The following is a 23,818-nucleotide window of genomic DNA, read 5'->3' on the forward strand; positions in this document are numbered from 1 at the left end:
TGCTAATGGTTACTCAGTGCCCTGCTGCGTATTTAACACCCCATACATTATAACACATTCATGGCTTAGTCATATTTATTTTATTCAATACTGTATGCTCGCTATGCTAAGCTATGTTAGCTTAGCTAACAAAAAGATGTTAGCATTTATGAGTAGCTAATGCGGGTGTGAGGTTAAGTATCTGTGCTAACATTGATTCATTTTAATAGTGCATATGTAACCCAGTTTGGTTTTCATGCTGCTGATGCACAGAAAGTTCATCTTCTTGTCATCCTTGATTGTCTAAAATATCATTTTTGTGTACTTGAACTTTTTCTTGATGCCTTCTAAAAACCTAAAATTGACCAAACTCTGAAGTCGCAGTTTTGTCTGCTATATTTAACAACGTGTTGCTAACTTTGTCTCCCTGCAGCGGGGGAAAAAAGGCATAACTCATGCAGCTCATCTTCTCAACTCTGCTCTGTCTCCTAGCTGGCCCAGAGAAAGATCAGAGACATTCTGACCCAGGTCAAACAGACGCAGAAAGGTGGAGTTGGCATGAGCCCTGGCCCTCACTCGCCGGGCTTCACAGAGATGGGCAGACCTACGCAGGGACTGACTCAGGACCACCAGCCACGCAGGAAGTGAGGGGTCCCTGCACCCTTCTCACATGCCGCGGGCCCCCTGCCTGACGGAAGGACAGACAGACAAATGCACGACCGGATAGACGGACGGATACATGAGAGCGACACACGGACCCAGCGAGAGACAGGGAGAGATATAAAGAGGGAGAGAGTACGCCCAATAATCACAGAGAAAGACAAAGAACAAAGACGAATGAAATCAAAAAGATGAAACAAATAATAAAAAGAGGATTAAGAAAAAAGAAACAGAACAGAGACCAGTTTCCAGGCCAGAAGAGAAACTGAGTGAGGATGGTGGGATGAAGGTAAGGAGGAACATGGAGGGAGAGAGAGAGAGGGTCTAGTTTCCTCCTAGTGTGCCTCGGTATGGCTGCAGCCAGCTCCTCATCTGCTCTAACTTTATGGGATCCCACCCAGATAAGTCGAAACAACATGGCCGACTTTATTCTCCATGTATGGATGAAACAACGTTATGGTGGGTTCCGATTTATAGCAGATCTGCATTTCCCAGGCACACTAGCAGGTGCCCTCTTGTCCTATCGCCTCCAAGAGACCTCTCCAACCATCTGCAGTCAGTCCTATATTTTAAAGGTGGTTTTTTTTTTAACATAGAGATATATGTATAGAAATGTTTTATTCAGAGCTATTATTAATAGAATGCAGTGAGGCGGAGCTGGGAGAAGGAACAGGGGAACTGCTGTAGTGGCACAGGAGGATAGGTGCGGGGTTTGGCACCGGCCTCGCCCGCCCCTAACCTATTGGCCAAATGAGAGCGCAGAAGAGGGGCCGCAGATGTTAACACTGCTCTTTTAAAACCTTTCAGGATAGTAGAGAGATTAGAAGGAAAAAAGAGAAAATATGAGGTTGTAAATATATAATCTTCATGTAAATGTAAAAAAAAAAAAAAAAAAAAAAAGCTGCGCCTGGCCGCCTTGCCTTTCTCTTTAAAAAAAAAAAAAAAATCGAGGACGTCTTCTCTATTTTACTTAGTCCCTTGCCTGTACTGTGTAGCATCATTTAGCCTACAATAAGGCTGGGGGCTGGGGAGGCACTGAAGATGCCCTTCCATGTTTAGCTATGTGGCGGAAGGCGCAGCAAGAGACAGTAATGGGAGTGGAGGTCGCAGCTGGTCCTGCAGTTATATTGCAGCGGCTTAGCTCACGTGTTAGACTAAAAAAACAAAAACAAAAACCAAACAGCTGCCAGCAGCTGTGCTCGCTGGCGAGCGGCCTGCACCCCAAACGGCATATTTTATATATATTATATATATATGATATGTGAGTTAGCCCGGCCCCTGGTGTGAATGTATTGACGGCAGGTGTGAGGCTTTGCTTAACAAGTATGAGTAAGTGTGTCAGCGACAGACATTCTGCTCATTACGTTGTGCAGAAAGTCGAGGTCAGTCTCAGACGGAGAGTGGGGTGCTTCAGCCATCCCTGCGTTCTTTTTGTTCTCTTAAATAAAAATGCCTTTAATGTCTGCAGTGATGAAGGCAGTCCGAGGCTGACCTTGGTCAAGCACAAAAAGCAAAGTCTTCCAAAACTCCTTGCCTTGAGCTCAGCAATGGTAATATCGTTACGAAAGGGAGCAGCTTCCTCGTTCTCTCTCCCTGTCTGCTGAAGGCCTGTGGGCGGAGCCTCCAGACCCTGCCTGCGTATGATAATGAGGGGCGGGGTCGATGCTTGGACGCTCTCGCCAAGATTAGAACAGATTAGAGAAGAAATGAAAAAGAAAAAACCTACCTCAGGGTAAAGTTACCTCAGTATTCTTTTTTTTTTTTTTTTGCTTGCTGGTCTTCTATATAATAGGAAAAAAATTGCTGAGAGTCCTGAATATTTTTTTATTTTTTTAAGAAAAAGTTTGTTTTTTTTTCTTTTTAGGTATTGAGTTATGGCTTTGGTAGTTTTTTTTCCTTTTTTTGTGTTTTCTGGTGTGATGGTTGAATGAGTTCAGGATGACAAAGATGCTGTTTTCTTTTTTCCTAAGTGGAGAGAGATCGGTCTGCTGGTGTAGAGAAGAAACGGGTCCCATTTTTCCATCTTTTCGGGGGAAACATGCTCTGTCTTCCTGACTTGTGCGTGGAGCCTCTGTAGTCTGAAACAGAGATGGCCAAAAGGGAGTTGTGTTTAACTCGAGAGAGGATCCTCAAGTGCACATGGTGACCAAGCTCGCCACCGGGGTAATCGGTTAACCTTTGTGTCATACCCCGTTCCTGTGGCTTCTGGCCTACCGTGTGCCCTGAAATACCCTCCTCTCCTCATCTTATTTTGACGACATTGCCACGAAGCGCCAAACATTATGAGACGGCTTTACAGACCTGCAATATTGGCATATGAAAATGAGACCTTTCTCACCTGGAGGTTGGGAATTTAAATATTAGCGGTCCACCTACAGAGTAGCTGTACTATGTCGGGTGTTCTACTTACACACAGGAACTAGCTCTGACTTCTCTGAATGTGAATATTTATTACCTGTGCACCGACCGTGCCACCTCAGATGCTCCCTGTTGGCTACACGTGTGCTTGTTGTGTGTGTATGTGTGAATGCAGGCGCGTCTGTGTTCGCTGGTTTTAAATGTTCCTTTTTTTAAAGTCAGGGGATGTGGTTGGGTGATGTGGTTAAGGAAAAAATAAGCAGATAAAAGTAGGATGAGAACCCAGTGGAGAAAATCCACAAATCTTTTAGAGGAAAAAGATGGGAGCTACAGCAACGCAGCTGGGATAAGATTCTAACCTGTACATAACATGTTCGAAATGTGATCTCTAACCTTTTGTACTTTTGGAGAAAAAAACCTTAAAAATTAAAGTGGGAAAGAACCATCAGACAGAAAGGTTGCGCTTAGCCAAGTTGCCGAAGGACACTGCCAAATAACTGTCTTTTTAATGTCTTACCTGTGCTTGGTACAAGCTTAATCGGCTACCCCACCAGCTCATCAACAAACAGGGAAAAATCTATTCCACCTTGTCTGCGCTTGTATTTTTGCCCAGAGGCGCTAACGTCACAGCTCGACTCTGTTAAGTTTCCACCTCTTTCTAAATCACAGCGCTCCGTTCACAACCACCAAGATGCTATTCAGGATTCATCCCTCAGCCTGCGGGCTTTTGGAGTGGTTAGAACGACATTTTTTATTTTTCATTCTTATTTAGTACAGCAAGCTTTGTTTGGAAGTGACATCTGGGGACGTACTGTTGCACTAATCGATTAAACATTTCAGCAAACAACGGAAACAACTGAGAACATCTGATGCAAATCTAAAAAAACAAAAACAGTGGAGGGTGAGGGGAGGAGTCAGAGTATTCTCCTTTCTTGCTCTTCACACCACGTTTTCATGCTTTGTCGTTGCTCTTCTGTCCTCTGGTAGAAGAGTGATTTTGGAGTGGGCGGGAATGTAAGGGTCCCTTGCCCTCTCTTGCGCTGGTCTCCATTGTGTTCGTTTTGCTCGCTTCTGTTCAAAAACTTTTTATTTTTTATTTTTCCCAGAATCCACACTCTGAGTCTTTATTGGAAAATAGTTGAATTTCACCCCATCTTATTGTTTAGCTTTTTTAATGCAGAAATCTACTGCTACTTAATGAGACGAAGTACTAACATGTAGCTCAGTATGTCACAATGACTGTGCCAAACAAACAGGAAGGGGCGGAGTCCAAAATGCAGTATAGAGCCACGTTAAGCAAATGAGCTCGCTGAGAAGGACTTGAAATATTTTAGAAGTCAGGTGAAGTTTCACCTGAACCCTTCTTGTCTCGTTACAGAGATGACAGTACAGTTTAAACCGAGGTGCGCCCGTGCTGCTCGCCACGCCCGCTCTGTAAGTAAGAATGTAGAAAGAATGGCTCACACAAATTGCAGCTGGAGACAGAGACAAAAATCATTTATTTCTTCATTTTCATCTGGTTTTCCTCTCTGTTCTGTTTTTTTTTTTTTTTTTTTAAATTGCAATTTGAGTGATTGAGCTAATAAGTTGTATCAGCTAGTGGACAGAGTTTGGTAGTGAGAGGTGCCACGTGGTATAAAAACATCAGTATCATTGCCAGCACGCTAACATTTGAGTTAAAACCGACACGGTTTCTAACATTGTTTAAAGGACCATACGAGCGTTTCAGACATGTTTACCTTTTTGCTTGTGTGCTTATTATGGCTGACCATTGTTTGACAACGTTTCCCCACTGGTTTCATTTCACTTTAATATAGAGCTCCAAGAAGAAAGGCAAACCTACTGACAAACAGTTATTTGGGGCATCAAAAAACTTCCTCTCATAAGTCTAATATTCATAACAGTCCCTGTTATTGTTATGACTTCTGGGAGAAGGTTTAGCTGTTTGCACCATCTTTCCCCGTCTCTTGAGCAAGTAGATGGTGAAACCTCATGTGGCTTGTATGAATTAGTCACTGATGTCATTTTGTAACCTATAACAGATTCAGCCCTAATATTGGTTCCAAAGTCACATATTTTCACAACTTACCAGAGCCAGAATTTTGCTTTTGTTTCTACACGATCACAAAGTTGACGCTGTGGGCCAAAAAACGAAAACTGTGAGCTGAAAGAAGCTAAAATGCTCCTGGTGATGATTCTTGGCTGAGTTATGGCTGTCGTACTTTAAACCCCGCATGCTTTAGAACAGCGGTCCCCAACCTTTTTTGCGCCACGGACCGGTTTATGGCCGACAATATTTTCGCGGACCGGCCTTTAAGGTGTCACGGATAAATACAACAAAATAAAACTAGTACCGGTACCGAAAAAAAGAAGATTTATTCATAACACACGTGAAAAGACCCAGGAAAACCGAGTTAACGATAAAAAATAACGCTGAAAACCGATAAAAACCCTGAAAACCATACATTTCACACCTGAGCCTCAACTCTCGCGGCCCGGTACCAAACGGCTCACGGACCGGTACCGGTCCGAGGCCCGGGGGTTGGGGACCGCTGCTTTAGAACATGGTCAGCACTGATGAGAAGCACACACAGTAAACTGGCAAAACAGATCCTGACTGGTATTGGCCCTTTCCGACTGAAAGGAAATTCCGACTTAAGTAAACTTATCTTACCTGATCGAAAACCAGACAAAAGACACACATGCACACAAACACACACACACAGACTTGCGCACATACACACACTGACTCCAGGATGGGCAGAGTTTGTTATAAAACAGCACAAACTCCTCCATGTTGTGTCCCTAACACCTCCCCACCTCTTACCCCTCTGTGCATCAGCAGGAATGGGGCTTTGACAATTCAGAAACAGAATCTGACAGAGGGACTCCTTTCCCGAGAAGGAAACACAAACAAACAAACAAACAAACAAACAAACAAACTAACTAACTAACAAACCTCTTGACACATAACTAGGAACGCTACCTCAAAACACAAGCAAACTCAGCTAGAAGATTGTCCCTTGTTGGTTTGTACAAAGAAAAAATGTAAGAGTGAGTCAGACAACAAAGTGACAGTGTTTTAGTACCCCCCCCCCCCCCGTTCTTTTTCCCCATTCTTGGACTTTATTAATTTATTTTTCAGTTTTTTTGCAATTGTACCTCTTCAGCTTAGAGGTGGGACTGTAAAAGTAAATGCAAAAAAATAAAATAAAATAAAAAATACATGAATAAAAAAAAGAGAAAACACACACACACACACACACACACACACACACACACACACACACACACACACACACACACACACACACACACACACACACACACACACACACACACTCTATGGACACATTGTGATGCAGGGCGACATGGGCTAGACGGGATGAAGATTTTCTTCATGCGTAGGGAGGAAGTGAGCCAGTCATAGCAAGGCGTCAACTTTTTTACCTGGGAAAGGTGTTTCAGTTAAACTGCTCAAAGCTACCGATGCTACTCACTAACCCTACTTCACATCACAGCTTAACACAAACTTAATTTCTTCCGCTCGTCTCGCTCTGACCACACACTAAAATTACTCATAACCCTCCCTCAGCTCTGCCCTGCTGCTCACCTCCCGAATCAAGGGGCACAACACCTATAACCATGTAATTATTTTGTTGATCTACCTCTTAGGAAAAGGAAAAAAATAGATAAATGGTAATTTTTTTTTTTTTTTTGGAAAAAGGACACAAAATACAAAAAAACAAAAAAAAAAGTCATTTGAAAGAAATATAGGTAAATAAATAACTGGGTAGTGGCATCTCCATATACTGTAGTGGATAGTCTATTAAAGGAAAAAAAAGTACTTCTTCCAAAGATGATTTTGTTTTCTTTCTGCATTCTGACTTGTATTTGAAATGGAATATTAAGGAAATTGGGAGATGGAAACACTTGCCACCAATTTTTAATTTTCTTCTGTAACAACCCAGCATAAGAGATTTCTTTATTCAATTTGCATCTTATGTAGTTTGTTTCATTAAGCTTTCTTTAACTTCAAAATATTCTTTTGGTTGAATTTTACATTTTTCTCTCTTCTTTATGACAGCAGATTGAATCTCTTGTGTTTGGGTGCATTTAGCATTTTCTTTCTCTCTGTGAAAAGCCTACATGAGTTAGTGCCCTGCAAGGACCTTCTATGCCGACTGATGATTTATTTTCAATTCCAATGAAAAGCAAAAGGACCTGTTGTTTTAGCTGACTATGTAGCTGCAGCTGGAAGGATGGAGGACCTCTGTACTGAGCTGGATCTAGAATAATCACATCTCATTGTTGACTGCGCCGCCTGAGGCGACTCCTCGCTCATCAGGAGTGTCAGGTCTTCCCTCCTTCCAGCAGATGGCACTGTTGGTCTTTACAGTATATGGACTTTCACCTTCTGCCTGCCTGATTCCTTTAGTCGTCATCAACACTTGTTTTAAACTCCTTGTAAACAAAACAGAGCATAGATATGAATGTGTTATTAAAAGACGAGAGAACTGACCTTCTTGGCTTTCTGTCTTTTTGTGTGGCCTTCACAAAATCTGAAACATTATACAAAGACAATGAATGATTTGTCTATTGTGGTGAGATTTTCAGGATTTGTACAGCTGTACTTAACTGCACAGAAGCCTTGAGCCATTTTAAAAAATATAAAACATTTCAAGGACCCATTGTGATTTCTTGTGTTTTTTTCTTAAGTGGTCTTCAGCTGTAGTTTTCAAGGCATTCTCAAAATTGTTTGCTTTTTCATTGGACATTGAGGTTTGTTTGCTAGTCCACTGAACACCAACCTATGAACTATTCAAGTATAAAAAAAGACACCTAACTCAAATTTTCTATTGGCATAAGAAATTGGCAAAGAACCAATTTTAAGTTGCATCTTTAGGTACTTTTAAAAAATGTGACTTCCAAGTGGCTTCTTCAGCCTCAGCTGACTGCAGGTTTCCCCAGTAAACAGTATCTTTGAGAACCTTTGACCTCACAGCCCACTGTTCATTCAGTTGACTAGTTTTAGTCATTGTGCAAGTGACTGTTTATAAGGTTGTAAATAACTTTATAATTTACTTTTATTACATTTATTTACAATATTTACATGTTTATTATATTAATATTTTACTGCTATTACTACTATTTTGGAAAAAAAATCAAAGTTGAAATTTTCAAAATAGTTTCTCAGTATGATGTGCAGGGTGTCTTTAAAATGTTAGGTAATTACCACAAAATAAGTGGAATGGCTGGAATAATGTGATTTATTATTATTTATGATCCTTCATAAATTGAGTCTGGAGGCGTAGATTCAAAATGGCGTGCAAACACCTGCCTCTTGTGTACTACATATGTACATGGTTTCTAGCCATGTACATAAAACACAATAGTCATAGTAGCAGTGTCCGTCTCTGCTGTATTGAAGAAGGCAGAGGGCACGAGTTTGTGGAAGCAGCTATGTATTTTTCGATTAGGATTGATGTTAAGTTTGTGATAACAATTCAGTTTGTTGTTGAACGTAATTACATACCAATGTATTTTTGACTAAATTATTATTTTTACATCCTTTAATTAAATAACCTTAAAAATGATAGTACCTTTTGAAGAAGGGAAATGGGCACAAAAGGCTGAGGTATGCCTTATTACACATAATCTGGAATGAAAATCAGTGGGAACATCACTGAGTGATGAATCCAATTTTGAATTGTTTCGTTTAAAATTCTCTTTAACACAAAGAGGGCAGGAGAGGGGAACAGCAGTGTCTACAGATGTAAAACAGATGTCTATAGACGCTCATGAGTGGGGGCTCTTTCATGGTCTGCGGCTCCATTTCGGTCAGTGGTTTTGGGGATCTTGTCATAATTGATGGAATTATGAGCACAAATATTGATCCACTTGAAAACATCTGATTGCCTTTAAATTTTGGCATGATAATGACCCCAAACTTACTGTCAATGCAATGAAGGCATACCTGTGCTGAAAAAGACACAGTGGAACGATATCAGTGACACACTGACCTCCCCAGAGTTCGGATCTCACCATCATTGAAGCAGTGTGGGATCGTCTTGGCAGTGAACAAAACAAAAAACAGACAGCAATCAAAGAAGAACTTCAGAACGTCTTACAAGAACCCTGGAGAACTACTAGAAGCAAGACCAAAGATTGTCTACGAGAGTTCAGGCTGTGCTGAGGAATAAAGACGGTCATACTGCCTTTTCAAGCTGCATGCATGTTTGCTCGTGTTTCAATAATCTGCTGCAAGCCTCACCAGATTATAAAGGAATGAGGTGTGGGTCAAGACTGGGAATAAAAAGAAAACAAAAAACCCCAACTTTGTTTACTTTTAATATTTTCTACATTTAAATATCTGTATATAATATAGACATGAAGGTTATGCATAAGGTCAGTAAGGAAGCTCTGTATTCACTCATCTGTCTGCTCTCCCAGCTGTCCGACTGCTAGTCTAAACCTCCCACGTGTAAGACTCGATGCTTTATTGCTGTAGTCCAGTCGTCTTTCCTCCCACCTTCTTCAAGTCAATCTGAATACTTTAAATTGCAAGTCTCATTCTCCTGCCTTCAGTCTCTCTCATGTCCTTCAGCAGTGAAGGACCTTCATTACACTTCTTCTTTTTCTTCTTCTTGTGATTTTAAAATTCTGCCAAATTATAACACTGGGTTCATTATACTACTGCAAAACCAAACATGCAAATGGTCGGTTTATTATGCCTTTAACCACTAGAGGGCATAGTTTTATCAAACAATGTCACACTCTTTATGACGTTTCATTTTGTATAACTTTTTGAATAACTGTCGATAAATAAATAAATAAATGAACAATTCCACAGCTGATAGCACTACACACCATAAACTTAAAAGCAAATCATTTGGGGTTAAAAGTTGCAGTTTTTATTCATATAGCAATTATTTATATCACAAATATATAATAGCAATGCCAAGTGCCAACATCAGTTGATTACAGTCGAATCAGTTGCAGAATTGAACTGAATAAAGAATTGAAGGATGCCACCTTACTATCACACAAAGTTAAAACTAAAAGTACTACTAAACAGACTAAAAGTTGATGTTTGCAATGTAGATGCTGGAAAAGAAATGAGCACTTTTCTGAAACAAGCTTCTTAAGTCAATTACAAGCTCCTTTTTATTCTATTTTTGTGGACACAACACCTTTCAGGGTTGCTGGCCTTTCTTGAAATAGAACAATAGAAAGAAGAAGAAAAAAAGACCAGCAGGAAGACGCACTGTAAACTGCCTCAGGGGCTCACCTGTTATATACCTTTGACCAGGTAAATGTTCTTATGAAAACCAACGATGAGCAGTGGCTGAACAGTGAAATTCTATTTTGAGTTAAACAATGGCACCCTCTAGTGGGCGATTCTAGGAAAAGCGTGTTTCTCCAGCTAAAATGATAAGGCAATACTTGAGTCAGAGTTGGATGTGTTCCTCTGTTGGATAAAAAAATGAATGTGTGGGTATGCTGTGAGCCCCATCAATAATGTCTGTTCAGCGTGTTCAATGTTCTTACTCCAGGTTTGCTGGTTTAGTAAAATACATGAAGAAAATTTTACAGATGATTTAAACTGGAATTATAAATGTATATTTAGACACACCTGCTTAATCAGCTTTATCACACCCCCCCCCCCCCACCCCCCAAAGTAAACAAAAAGAAAAAAAATCACACACAAACTATATTGCTTAACAGATACACTTCTACACTTCTATAGATCTACAAAGAAAAAAGAAAGCATTCTTTTTTTTGACTAAAAGCGTACTGCTACACATGGACAAAAATCAGGACATATTCAAATTCATTGCAAGGACAAAACTGCCTCGTGGTGTCCAGTGTCCAGAAAGTTGTCAGACAGTCACGTTTCTTCTCAATTCTAGAACTTTCATACATGTGTATCACACGTGAAATATGTCCCGATGAGTTTGGAGAATTGGTCGAGAGCTAAGCTCAACATGCTAGCTATCCACCACAACTTATCATACCAATGACATTAAAGTTTTTCCTTCTGTTTCCTCGCTACTCGGCTGCATCTTCTCCCTTAATGTTAGATCTTGGAAAGAGTACACTGGTTTCACTTAAAGAGCTTATGAAAAAGGGTAAACAATTTAAGTGCAAAAGCTTCATAACTTGTTACTAATTATTAGTTAACCCCCATAATTTAGAAGTTCCCGCATTTCATTTTTATAGACATTAACATCAGTGACTTCTAACATCTGCCTTCAGCCTTCTGGTTGATATGGTCAGTTGTAGAAATTCAGAGGTAAATGTTCCCCAACATTTAACTCAGTGTGAAGAGTCTGAAGTCTGAAGAGTGTGGGGTCATTTCTTTTTAAAGAAATCGTGGTGGATTTCAGTCCTGTAGCCACTAACCTTACTGGTTCCAGTGTTTGTCCCAGTAGTTCTGTTGTGCTATAATGGTGCCAAATTTTGTTTCTAGTAGAATTTTTTTGTTTGTATGTCAGTAAAACCATACAAACAAAAAAAGGACATAATTCTGTCTGAAAAACCAGAAACAAAACAATGTGGTTCCACATTTCTATTGGAAAGAAGTAATATCCACATATTGTTTTAGTTTGTATTGTTGGCCACTGTAAGAAATCTGAAATATCAGCTGATAAACTATAACATGTGGTGGTAAAAGAGAAAAAAATGATTTCTTTAAAGTCAATCTGGGAATTCTTATTTGAACCAGTCATTTGACGAAGTGTTTCTTTGTGCCCATTATCATAGTGCAAAAGTTCAATTATAATTAAATGCATTCAATGCAACACATGAAGGAAAAAGAAAGGAGAAAACTTTTCATTGATATTTGATCACCGGGACCTGAAATGATATTAATTTGAAAAACTATTTATTGCACTACTAGTATCACCACTCAGTGGGTCTGGTTTGTTAAAGGCACTGAACTGAATATGCTAAATATAAGACACATTTATGCTAACTGTCATAGCTCGTGTTCTATCCAGTTTCCGCTTGGAGCCCGAGTTAAAGACACATTGCTGTGTAGATAAAGTCCGTGTGTGTGTCTGAGCTGAACTGTAGTCCAGGTGATCCAGAGGTCGTTATAAGGTGATAAGGCTAATAGACTAAACAGTTGTTCAAATCCCTGCAACAACTTTTTGTCCTATTATCAGCAGCATGTGTTTGACAATCACCAAAGCTGAAAACAGACTGAAAGTGCCTCAAGATACAGATCTACCAGAGATCCTTGGCTGGATTTTATGTTGTGGAGTTTTTCCTTTCCTTCCTGTTGACTGATTGGACTGTTTGAACAGGGTATGTATTTTTTTCTCTCATAAATGCATCTGCGTTAGTCTTTACATGTTTGTGAATCTTCATCCGTGTAATGTTCACTTCTCAGCCTTCTGGTTCTCATCCCTGGCAGGGCCACTCCCAGGAAACATCTCTGGGTTTTCTGCCAGTGTGGCTCTCACTCTTTTCTTTTCCTTAAACCTCCCAGAGTGTGACACTTTGACGTGACGCCCCTTACTGGCTGTCGTCTTGTCCACGATCTTCCCCAGTCGGGCTTCCAGCTGGGCATCTTCTGTTTGGGCAGCAGCTCCTGAGGCTGCACTTGAACGATGCTGACTGCTGGGTGAGTTGGACACAAACTCTGGAGGGATTTCATACAAAACCTTTGGTTGGGATTTTTTTCTCCTGATAAAAGTGAGCTTCCACCAGCCTGTCGATGACTCTGCCATGATGAATAAAATGTGGGACGGAATAAACCTGAAGAGAAGAAAAAAAAAAGAATTAGGATGGCTACAAGAAAACTAGAGAGTCGTTAATTTGTTATAAAATAATTGTATTTAATCAAGAATAATATGCATGTGTGGGTAATAATTTATGTTTATATGTGTGTCTGTGTATCTAAGCACTTTCTGCCCATGGCATTGTTAATATTTCAGTGTAATTCAATAGTTTCCACATTTTGTGGATACGGACATACTCATATTACTATATGTGCGTGTGCCTGCATGTCTGTGTAAAAAAAGCTGAATAGGAAGGCAAACATATAGGAAGTCATTGTGATTAATCCCCAGTGAGTGTGTGTGGGGTGTGTGCATGTCTGATGTCAGATGATATGTTACAGCTTTATCATGTTCCTGGCTGTTTGTTCACTGTGATTTTTGGAGTCATGATGAGCTGACAAACGTGACATGTGCGCTGTAAACTTCATACTTGTGATTACAGTGTGATTAAGCCATGTTTATCTTAAGGATAGGAAGAATTATGGCACTAGTAGATTAAACAGTAACAATCACAATAATATTAATAATAACAATAATAATAATAAACACAGTGCAGGTCTATAGTAAATCTTACTATACTTTACTGTTAGTAAATAACCATTTTGGCCCAATATCTACCTATAATAATGACTGAATGGATTTGCTGTTAAAGTTACAATTGATATACTTAAGGATGGGAATTGAGAACCAGTTCTTATAGAGCTCTGGTTCCCAGCAGTTCAGTTCCTTGGAAGTTTTAGTCTGCCTGCTTATCAGATCCACTTGCACTTTGCACTGCAATCAGCTGATTTCAGTTCAGTCTCTCAGACTACAGAGTGGATTTGCACATTACTTTTATTTTTATTGCACAGAAGCACGAGTTACAGGGCGATCTGTCCGTAACAGAAACAGCCGCATTATGCCGCTAACATAACTCTGGCCCTTTGCAAAGATCTGCACCAGACAGCATGCTAACGCTAAGCTAGCCAAGAACCCAGAGTAATATTAAAAGCTGAGGGACCAACCCCAGCCCAGCAGCCATTCACTGGACTTCAACAGCTAACAAACCAACAACCAGTCAGGTAGCAGCCTCCATTTCTATCTGTTCAAGTTTCTGCAGCAGAATCACTGGAAGTCTCAGTGGGCTTATTTTCATCTGTGTTTTGTGTCGTCCACATTGTGTTAATACCTAAATACTAAGATCATATGTGTGTCCTCATTAGGGAAGAAATAACCCCAACACTGATCCCAGTAAACCTCCAACATGCATGAACATTTTTATAACATATCTATGTATCTGATAGGCAGCTGTATCTAATAGTTGTTTGATAGATGTTACCTCCACTAACTGTACTCGCTGAGGTGAACCCCTTGACCACTTGTGTGTTTTTAGTGCAATAATCCCTATATGGGCCTGTGTGTTGCACCCATACAGTTTATTAATGTATCTTTTTAACTAAACTTGGTTGAAAATATGGTCACTTCATATTTCAAAAAGCAAACTAACAAGTTAATTTAATTACTGTAAATTATTGGGTAATACAGTAATATAATGCATTACTGTATAACAATTGTGTTGATAGCTACATTACAAAGCTTTTCAGTTCTCTGCATGATGAAGGGTTTAACGAAAAACACAACAAGAGCTCTCTATAAGCATCTGCACAGATAACATGCTAACAGAAAGCTAACAGAAAGCTAGTCAGGAGCTCAGAGGGATGACAAAGCTAAGTGACCCCAGGCGAGCAGGACAGCCAGCTCTCAACACTTTAAAAGATTCTTCTTCCTTTCAGTGTGTGTGTGTGTGTGTGCGTGTAAAAAACAGTGTGACAGCAAGCTTGTTGCATTGTCGTCTCTATTTCTACCTGCTCATGTTTTTACAGTACAATTGCAGTTGCAGTCACTTTGGTTGGTTTGCAGCTTGCTTTGCATTGTCAGCTTTGTGTTTATACTTAATAACTAGATGGAGGAATTGAACTTGCTGTGAAGTTTGACCATCCTGCTGTGAAGCCAACAGTGCTGCCCTGCAATAATCCTGACATAAAATTTTCTTATTGTTTAATCTTTACTGTTATACCTGCTGAACATTAGCACGCTAATACTCTCATGTGTAACTCTGGACAGAGAGAAGCTAACTCTTTCCCATGGCACTCAGTGTTTATGCAAAGCTAGGCTAATTTTCTTTTATCTGTGACTTTATTCTGTGTTTTGCATACAGATTTGAGATTGGTACAGATCATTTGTCCAATTCTCAGCAAAGCAAGAAATAAATCCAAACTATTCTTTGGCTGCAGTAGACTCTGATTCAACAATATGTGGACAGCACAGGCCATATAGTGTTAAAGTCTCCTACATGATCAAATGGTACCACTGAGCATAACGATGGGCGTACTGGGCGGGGCAAAATACTATTAAATTTAATATAGGTAAAAGGGGAAAAAAAGGAAATCACCCAGCTTCATTCACATTGAGGCCCCTTTTTAAAAACATAATGTTCTATTATTTAGGCTTTTATAATGACCTATCAACTAAAGATCACCTAACTCTCCCAGCTGGCATGCAAACTGGCTGCAGGCCAGCTCCTGATGCCTTGTGGCCCCAGGCAAGTTTTTCTCACAGCTGAGCAAATAGAAACTGACCACATTGTTTTATTTTGTGTTCTGTTTCTTTTCTCCTCGCTCACACACATGCCCTCTCTTTCTCTCTGTGTTTCAGGAGCATATGATACGTTCAGCTAACTGACTGTTGTGGCGCTTCTTTTGTCTCTTTTGATGTAGGTTCTATTCAGCTTTGAAGTGACAGTGAGCATCGACTTCTGAACCACCGTCTTTGAACACATTTTAACTGCGGCAGCCAATTTCCTGCTTGTTGTTTAAATTTAAATCTTCGATCTCTCTTTTTTTTGGTCGGCTCAAACACGTATTTGTCACACAATTCCTCAATGCGTGCTCACAACCGGTAGCTCCTTATTTAGGTTATTCTTCTCATCAGGATAAATCGCAGTAAGCTTGGTGATCCTCTGACTTTTGCTGTAGTGCGATCATCAGATCACATGCCTAATTATTCACATATTTTAAAACTGTCATCTGTAATTTATGCTAAATAGCGAATACTGAGATGCTGAAAGAGGATGGTAAGCATGGTAATGTTAAATTCAAGGCTTTTCCATTTATCTGCATTTGTGGCAATTCTAGAGTCTGTTGGGGCCATAGGCAAAAAGTCACAGGGGGCCCCTCCAAGAATTTATCACTATTGTCTGATGAATGCTGGTTAGAGGGGTCAGCGTTGGTTGTTTGATAATCATCGTGTCACACCCTGCAGTGATGGACACACTGAGAGGTTTAGTTTTGTTAAATCAGTCAGGTGGGCCCTGATCAGGTCTCTCCAACTATAAGCTTCACACATTGCCACTGCTGCAGTTTAAAGTTTGCCTGCCTGCTTAATTTCAAGCAGCGCCTCTGTCTGTAAGGAATAACTGGCTGAAGAAATCTTGGCCTGAAAATCCACTGGTCCTGAAAAAATGGGGCAATTTAGCAAACTAGCTGATGAGATTAGTGGATTGATGTCACAGATGCACATTGTTAACCAATAAATGTTGCTGACTAAGATAATAGCTGCCAAAGTCCAACTTAAGGTCTTAAAACCAGAGTCCAAAAACCCATGGTTCTGAGTATTCTCTGTCCTGTAATGTACACACAAAGTAGAGATTCATGCATTTAAAAGCAACTCCGTGGCACCAAATGGTTAAAGTCCACAAAGGAACCTTGAGGTAAAACAGTTCATCTAGAAGGGATCCTCTGCCAAACTCAATGCTGTGAGTTTCAAATTGAAAGAAAAGGAAAATTAAGATTGAATGGGTTCACAAATGCATTTTATTAAAAGGGTCTAAGTTGTCTCCACCTGCTACGGCGGCTGAAATCCTTTGGGGTGAACAGGACGCTCCTAAGGACATTTTATGACACTGTGGTGGCGTCTGCTATTTTCTATGCTGTGGCCTGCTGGAGTGGTGGAATGGCAGAGAGGGATGGGGGAAACTCAATAAACTGGTCAAGAGGGCCAGCTCTGTCTTGGACTGTCTGCTGAAGTCCATCGAGCAGGTTGGGAGGAGAGGATGTTGTCTAAGCTAACATCCATCATGGACAACCCCTCCCACCCCTGCATGAGCCTGTATGAGCACTGAGCAGCTTGTTCAGCAGTAGACTTTAGGAAGGAGCGCTACCGCAGGTCATTCTTACCAGCAGCTGTCAGACTCTGTAATGCAGCTTAACATTCTTTTGGTCATCTTACTCATCAGCTTGTTTGTTTACTGTACATTTTATAAATAGCTCTATAGATTTTATACATAACCCTGTACATTTTATACATATCTCCGTACAATTTTTCTATACATATTCTGTACATTGTTACCTGTATATATGAACTTCAGTTGCTTATGTTTATAGGACCACCTTGTGTCTTCCTTTCATATTTTATTTTCCCTTGCTGTAAGAGCTCTGTAACACCGAAATTTCTCATCCGTGGGATAATAAAGGTTTATTCTATTCTATTCTTCCTTTACCGATACTCCACAAAGCTCTATTCAGTTTGGCTTGGTGTCTGTTGTGTTGGCTGTTGCGTTGTAGGAAGAATAACTGTCCTGTTAAATAACAGAATCATACATTTTTAAGAAAACTCTTTGCAACAGATTGGATCACTACTGTAACTATCACTACACTACTGTCACTGCAGATATGGTGCTCTGGGTGTAGTCCCTGCATTACCAGCCATAATGTTTACGATATGTGTGTGTGTGTGTGAGAGAGTATTGTACCTGGCAGGTACTAGACCACAGTAGTGCTGTCAGATGATCACATAAAGCAGACATTAGAATGCATGTGCTTACAGCCACACTGTAGTTTAACAGCTCTAAGGAGCAAATTTCTACAATCCAAGAATGCAAATGTTTTGTACAATCAATGAGCAGATTCATAGATGCACATATGTTACATATGTCCAGTAAATGTTGGCAAATTCAATGACCCCTGTAAATTGTGTAAATTGATAGCCAGCCTGAAAGGCAGATGTACCTAAGAAACCAAAAACCCATTAGATCACTGATGAATGTAACGCTTTTTTAATGTATTGAATTAATCCAACTGAAAATTTTAATAGTCAAAGATTGAATGCAGAGTGAGAAAATGTCAGGAGCTCAGAAACATTTCCTGATTAACGCATAAAGGCTTACTAAACAAAAATGATGTTCCTGGAATTATCAGTGTTAAATATCTTTGGGATAGCAGGAGAAAAAAGAATGTGTGGTCTGAGCTCACACTCTTCTGCCTGTGGAAAACCTACAATGCCAACGTTTTCTCACATCAGGGGTTGTTTGTGTAAAAGTTAAGTCAAAACTTATTTTGAAAGTGTGATGAGAAAAAAGACAATATTTGATCATTAAGTGAGAATCTGATAGTGTTAATTTAAATAAAAAAATTAAGCATTAACAGCATAATGTAGTCAAACTAGCAGAAGATAAATAAAAGCAGTGTTTCAGCAGTCCAATGGCTCTGCTCACTCACATTTTAACATGTTAGCTCTCTACTGATGCAGAAAGGAAAGAAGTATTTTATTAACATGCAGCTACTTTAAAGTAAAGTAAAATGTAAAAATCATTTTATTCAGTGGTTCCTAATCAAATGTACTGACCGGACCGTGCTTGGAATTAGATGAAAAATAGAAAAAAATATTTGAAGAAAAATCTTTTTCTGCTTCTTTTTTCTTTTCTAATCTTTATGCTGTTTGTCAAACATTACATACTGTAATAACATTTGATAAAATGTATTACTTTAACCACGCAAGGACTTTAGAGCTGCTAACACCCACATGACAAATGGCCATTTCTATTTTTTAAGTCTTCAGAAGGCAACACGTACATGGCAACAATCCACTGCAGCTGTCACTTTTTCAAATCTCAGTTTAGATATTTTATTAAAGGCAAAGATGATGCTGGACTCACCTGCTGTAGCTGTGTTTAGCAAGTTTCCCAATCACTTTCCAGCCTCTTTACTTCCAGTCACAAAAGTTCCTGCTGACCTTTGTTTCACCGCTCTCTCAGACAGAAAGTGGGTCTGAGTTTACAAGGGCCAAGTTAATGATAAGCTGTCTTGGCAATGTGGCAGAAACATGGAATCTAATGTTTCACTTGACAGTTTTCAATCCTCGTTTCTTCATACAAGAGTGTCCACAATCCATTTTGTTCCTGCACAACTACCCTAAGAAAGATTACACCTGCATCAGGAGGCCGTGTGGTTAAATGAGGACGTCTGACATCATCCACCCCGCTGAAGGTCTCTCTAAAAGGCTCCAACTCACAGACGATACAAGAATGAGAGCCAACTCACTCGTTCAGTCATGTCTTTGTGTGCATCTCTGTATTTCCTCCTTTTTTTCTGTTCACTGCTCTGTCTGTCTCTTCCCAGGTGGTGCATTACAGGTGCTGCAGCTGGCCCCTCCCACTGACACACACAGACTGTACAAACCTATACACACGAGGAACTCAGCTAAACTCACAATATTAACCACATTTCACTTCCTGACCTTAAACTAACCTTCACTTTATCTCAGCCTACATCTTTCTCTACAGGTTTCATACAAAACTTTAAAACGGCTAAAGTATGTCAGCAAATAATGATCCAAATTTGCTGATAACTTTTATGCAATACATATGTTTTGATTACCGTAGCCTAGCAATCAGTGTAAATTTATTATTTATTAACAATAATGCCTATAATGTCAAACTGAAAGCTATATTGACTCACACATAACAAAGCTGGCTATTCATACTGTACCCTCACAACATATGCAGAAGTCATAGTAGCTTCGGATCCCTGTAGTGAGTACTTGGTTGCTATAATGTTTAGTTTGTTGAGCTGTTTCTAAATAGTTGCTAGTGTGATTTAGTTGGTCAGTAGGAACTGCTGTTAAGTGAGTTACTAAGGTTCCCAAGGTGAGCCGTAGTGGTTCATTGTAGTATTTACTCCTTCACGCTAGCTTTGAGCCTATAGACGTCCTGACATAATGTGACAGACCAATGTTACATTATATTACTGTCATCAACCAGATGACAGTATTTTTTAACCTGTACTTTGAGCAAAATCTAAGATATTGTAGACACCTCTACGTGGGTGTCATATCTGTACAGCATAATCAGTGTCAGTATCAGATACTCATATGTTAATTATCAACATTTCCTTATTACTCTGACTGGAAATTCAGCACCAATTAAATTTATTTCCAAAGATATTTTTTGTAGCAGTTGTTAAGTGATTTAGTTTCAGTTTTATAAAGCTGAATGTCAGTTATACAGTAGCTCATGTGGCTCAGAGTCCTTCACAGTTCACAGGTCAATGCTGGTAATGTACCAAACGTTCTTCACCATGCCCTTGAGCACAGTTTGGATGAAGATGCATTTATTTGATCATTCTGTGCAAGTTTGACTAAATTCTGACCAACACTGTAGGAGGAGTGGAAAAATGGAAAAACAGATAGATGACAGATGCCTCAGCATGGTTTAAGCTCATTGGTCCTTTGGCCAGATGATGAAAAGTAAAAACCTTTTACTCACACTATTATTAACTGATAATTTTCTGCTAAATCGATACCACATGGGGGTTTCCAGCTGTCAATAAATGACAGAACTGGTGAATAAACTGCTCTGTGAGCAGTATGTATTCATATCTGTTGCTTCATGAAATACAACAGAAGTTAATAAACAACCAAATTATATCCTCAGCACGCACATTACACACGCACGCACACAGTATCGTGTTTTCATATCTTTGTGGGGACGTCACATTGACATAATGCTTTCCCTAGCTGCTTATCAAAAATGAATGCCTAAACCTAACCGCAACCTAACTGTAACACTGACACTAAAACCACATTTTGAGTCTGAAAAATGCCTTCAAACTGGTGGGGACTGGGATTTTGGTCCCTAAGAGGGCTGTTGGTCCCCACCAAGATAGTAAAAACCAGTACAACCACACACACACACACACACACACACACACACACACACACACACACACACACACACACACACACACACACACACACACACACACACACACACACACACACACACACACACACAGTGGTCCGGGATGTGTTTACTCTCTTGCTTTCTATCTTTGCTCATATACAGCCATGCAGAATCACACATGTACATGTGGTGTTGCAGGATTGTGTGTGTTTTAATGTTATCTTTATTTCACACAAACTGATACCGCTTTTTTTAAATGTAGAATTATGAGCAAATAAATCAACCTCAAAGCCAGACCTCTGTCTCGCATTTATGACTTGGTTTCTTGAAGATAATGCATTCGCATTCTTTCTCCAGCGAGGTGTTTACTGCCTAGACTAAAGTTCAGTGTGTAGTTTGGAACTTTGCCTTTTACAACCCTGATGAAGCTGAACCCTGCCCTGAGGATTAATAATGAAGTAAATGAAAATGAAAAGAAAGAGGAGTAACTTGGAAATCACTCGATGTCACAAGTGTGCAGATACTTGTCCTTGAAACGCATGCAGTGCTCCCTCAATTTTGGATGGGGAGAATGCAGTGCAAAACTAAAAGAAAAGACATGACATCCGTTTCTTTTGATTTTGGTGCATACAATAGCCAGTATGCTCACTATTCCCAGTAAGCCCCTCCAGTATTTCCCAGGAGGACTGTGGAGGCCACAGAGTCAAAAGACAGAGTACTACACATAACAGACACAGGTGCTCTCCTAAGATTATCTCCAAAGACAGAAGCAAGGGTAGGGTTATGGTAAGTATCATCACCTATACTGAAACATAAGGCCAGAATCAACCTGGCAACAACTCCAATCCGGAAATGGGAAGGAAGGCATCCGTTTTGGACTTTCTACTATAGAAATGTATGTTTCTTAAAAGGTGATCTAAAGTAAAAACAAAACAAGAAAAGGACCAAATTAACAAAATCTTTCTGTTTTACAATTACAGCACAGTCTGAGGAATGAGCTACCAGAACTTTTTCTTTAATTTTATACAGTTAATTCTTACAATTTAAGCCCAATGAGTTAGACTGAAAGATTTCTTTCGTTTACGACAAGCAACATTTCTTTATCATGTCAAAAAAACTGAGATGTGATGTTGAAATTGCACTTCTTTTTCTTATATAGTGAGGATTTAGTTAAACTTCTGTACACTGATAGAAAGGAGAGTTTCACTGCTCTGGTCCACTTAAGATCAAACTGGGCTGTATGCGTTTACCTCTGAACACAGGTCAGGTCACTGGCAAACCACTTAGGCGCAGGGTTATGGTTAGATTGCACCTTAGCCACATAATAAACAAGCATATTATCAGAAACTGGAAGATGTTACCATTCAAGTTAAATCTTTTACATGCATCTTGGCCTAATAGTTATGTTTTATAAAAAAATGGATGTAGATCCAACCTTAACCATACCCTATCTCTTAGCATGCACCAGGTGGCTTGGTACCTGTGTAGAGGTAGTAGGTTAGATTCTATGTTTGTTTAATGTGTGGTTACAATGCAACCTAACCTTGCTCCTAAGCGGTTCGTCAGTCAGCTGGTGAATTTTAAGATACCAGAAAGCTGAATTTATTATAATGTTCAGTGAGTAACAATGGAGCAACTGAACATAGTATTTTGTTCTTACGAAATCTTCAGGGAAACAAATGTTGGGGAAAGAAAGTGAACTTGCTAACAACAGAAGAAATGTTTACATGGTTATCTTTCATAGTCATTGAAAGTGCATTTTTCTTTGTTGACTAGTTCAGTACATGAAAAATCTAAAAAATTAACACAAGGTTTTCTGTTGTTACCTCCTACTCTAGTACTTTTCTTTGTTTTACTTGTTTGAGACTTTATGGAAGTACAATACTCAAGTACCCGTAACTCGCACACTTGTCTCTATAGGACATGTAGCTGTTGAACATGGTGACAGAAAACTGTATCTTCTCTGTCAGCACTGACTCATGCAAATCAAGAACAATAGCAGCCCTGTGAGCCTAATCAGCATGTCCTAATCTCTTTATCCAGGTTACTGTGGTGGTATAGTTAACAGTAGACGCATCGATATTAAAAAATAGTGATATGTACATGTTAAAACACCTGTTATAATGCAGCCTTTAGCAGAAGGTGAATATTCTCTAAATGCATTTTAAAATAGATCACATGGTGGAAACTAAAGCTGTCAGATCTTTATTAAACTAAAGCAGAATTTCTCGGACATGCTGACACATGAGAATGCAGATGAAACAGCTTTAATGAAGCATGGCTGACCTTCTTTTCTGACTTTATAGTATCATTGTTATAAAAATGTGGCACTGCTTTTTAAGTTAGCTGAGATGTATATAATAAAATCATCCCAGAACACATGTAGTATGTTCTAAATGTGCAACAAGGATGTGCAATTTATTCATAGGTGACACAGGCTTTTTGAATATAATTCTACATTTTTTATAGAATTATATATTATTACATACTATGCATCCAGCATCCATCCTGTCAAAGTAGGTAAAAGCCCCAAGGTCCCCTCTCTCCAAGACGACTGGTTGAGGAATTTATCCATTCTTATAGTATAATGGATGTAAAAATAAGTTGTAAAACATCAGTATAAGAAGTAATGAGTAAAAAAGTACATTGCTGTGGTAATTTATCCTGTAGACTAACCTGCTTCGGAGGAGGTTCCATATTAGAGATATGAAATCACCAACTACAGTTCTGCAGCGCTATGGACAGTATTAACAGAGGGAAAGATGATATATATATATATATATATATATATATATATATATATATATATATATATATATATATATATATATATATATATATAAAATGTACAAATATACAAGCCGCTTTAAAAAAAAAAAAAGTAATATGTAATAAATAGTGTTGTCTATATACAGTTGGGTTATTGCACATAGAATTGGTATTGCACAGTGGTGGTCCATAGAGGAAGTGGGAAGAAAAAAAAATGGGGGGGGGGGGCTGTGTTATTGGTGCATGTGTGAGTTCAGGGGTGAAGAAA

The 23,818-nt window shown here is 39.4% G+C and overlaps 1 protein-coding gene across 1 annotated transcript in view; it reads left to right on the plus strand.

The window, feature by feature from the left end:
• igf2bp1 (insulin-like growth factor 2 mRNA binding protein 1) overlaps positions 1-5,362 on the plus strand; it is a 44,871-nt gene extending 39,509 nt beyond the window's left edge. Inside the window, exon 15 of the mRNA XM_039611212.1 lies at positions 472-5,362. Coding sequence (XP_039467146.1) covers positions 472-627 — 156 coding nt within the window. The 3' untranslated portion in view covers positions 628-5,362. The remainder of the gene's footprint in view (positions 1-471) is intronic.
• The last annotated feature ends 18,456 nt before the right edge of the window (positions 5,363-23,818 follow it).

Source organism: Oreochromis aureus, linkage group 4 (genome assembly GCF_013358895.1).
Source record: "Oreochromis aureus strain Israel breed Guangdong linkage group 4, ZZ_aureus, whole genome shotgun sequence".
In the NCBI taxonomy this organism is placed as follows: domain Eukaryota; kingdom Metazoa; phylum Chordata; class Actinopteri; order Cichliformes; family Cichlidae; genus Oreochromis; species Oreochromis aureus.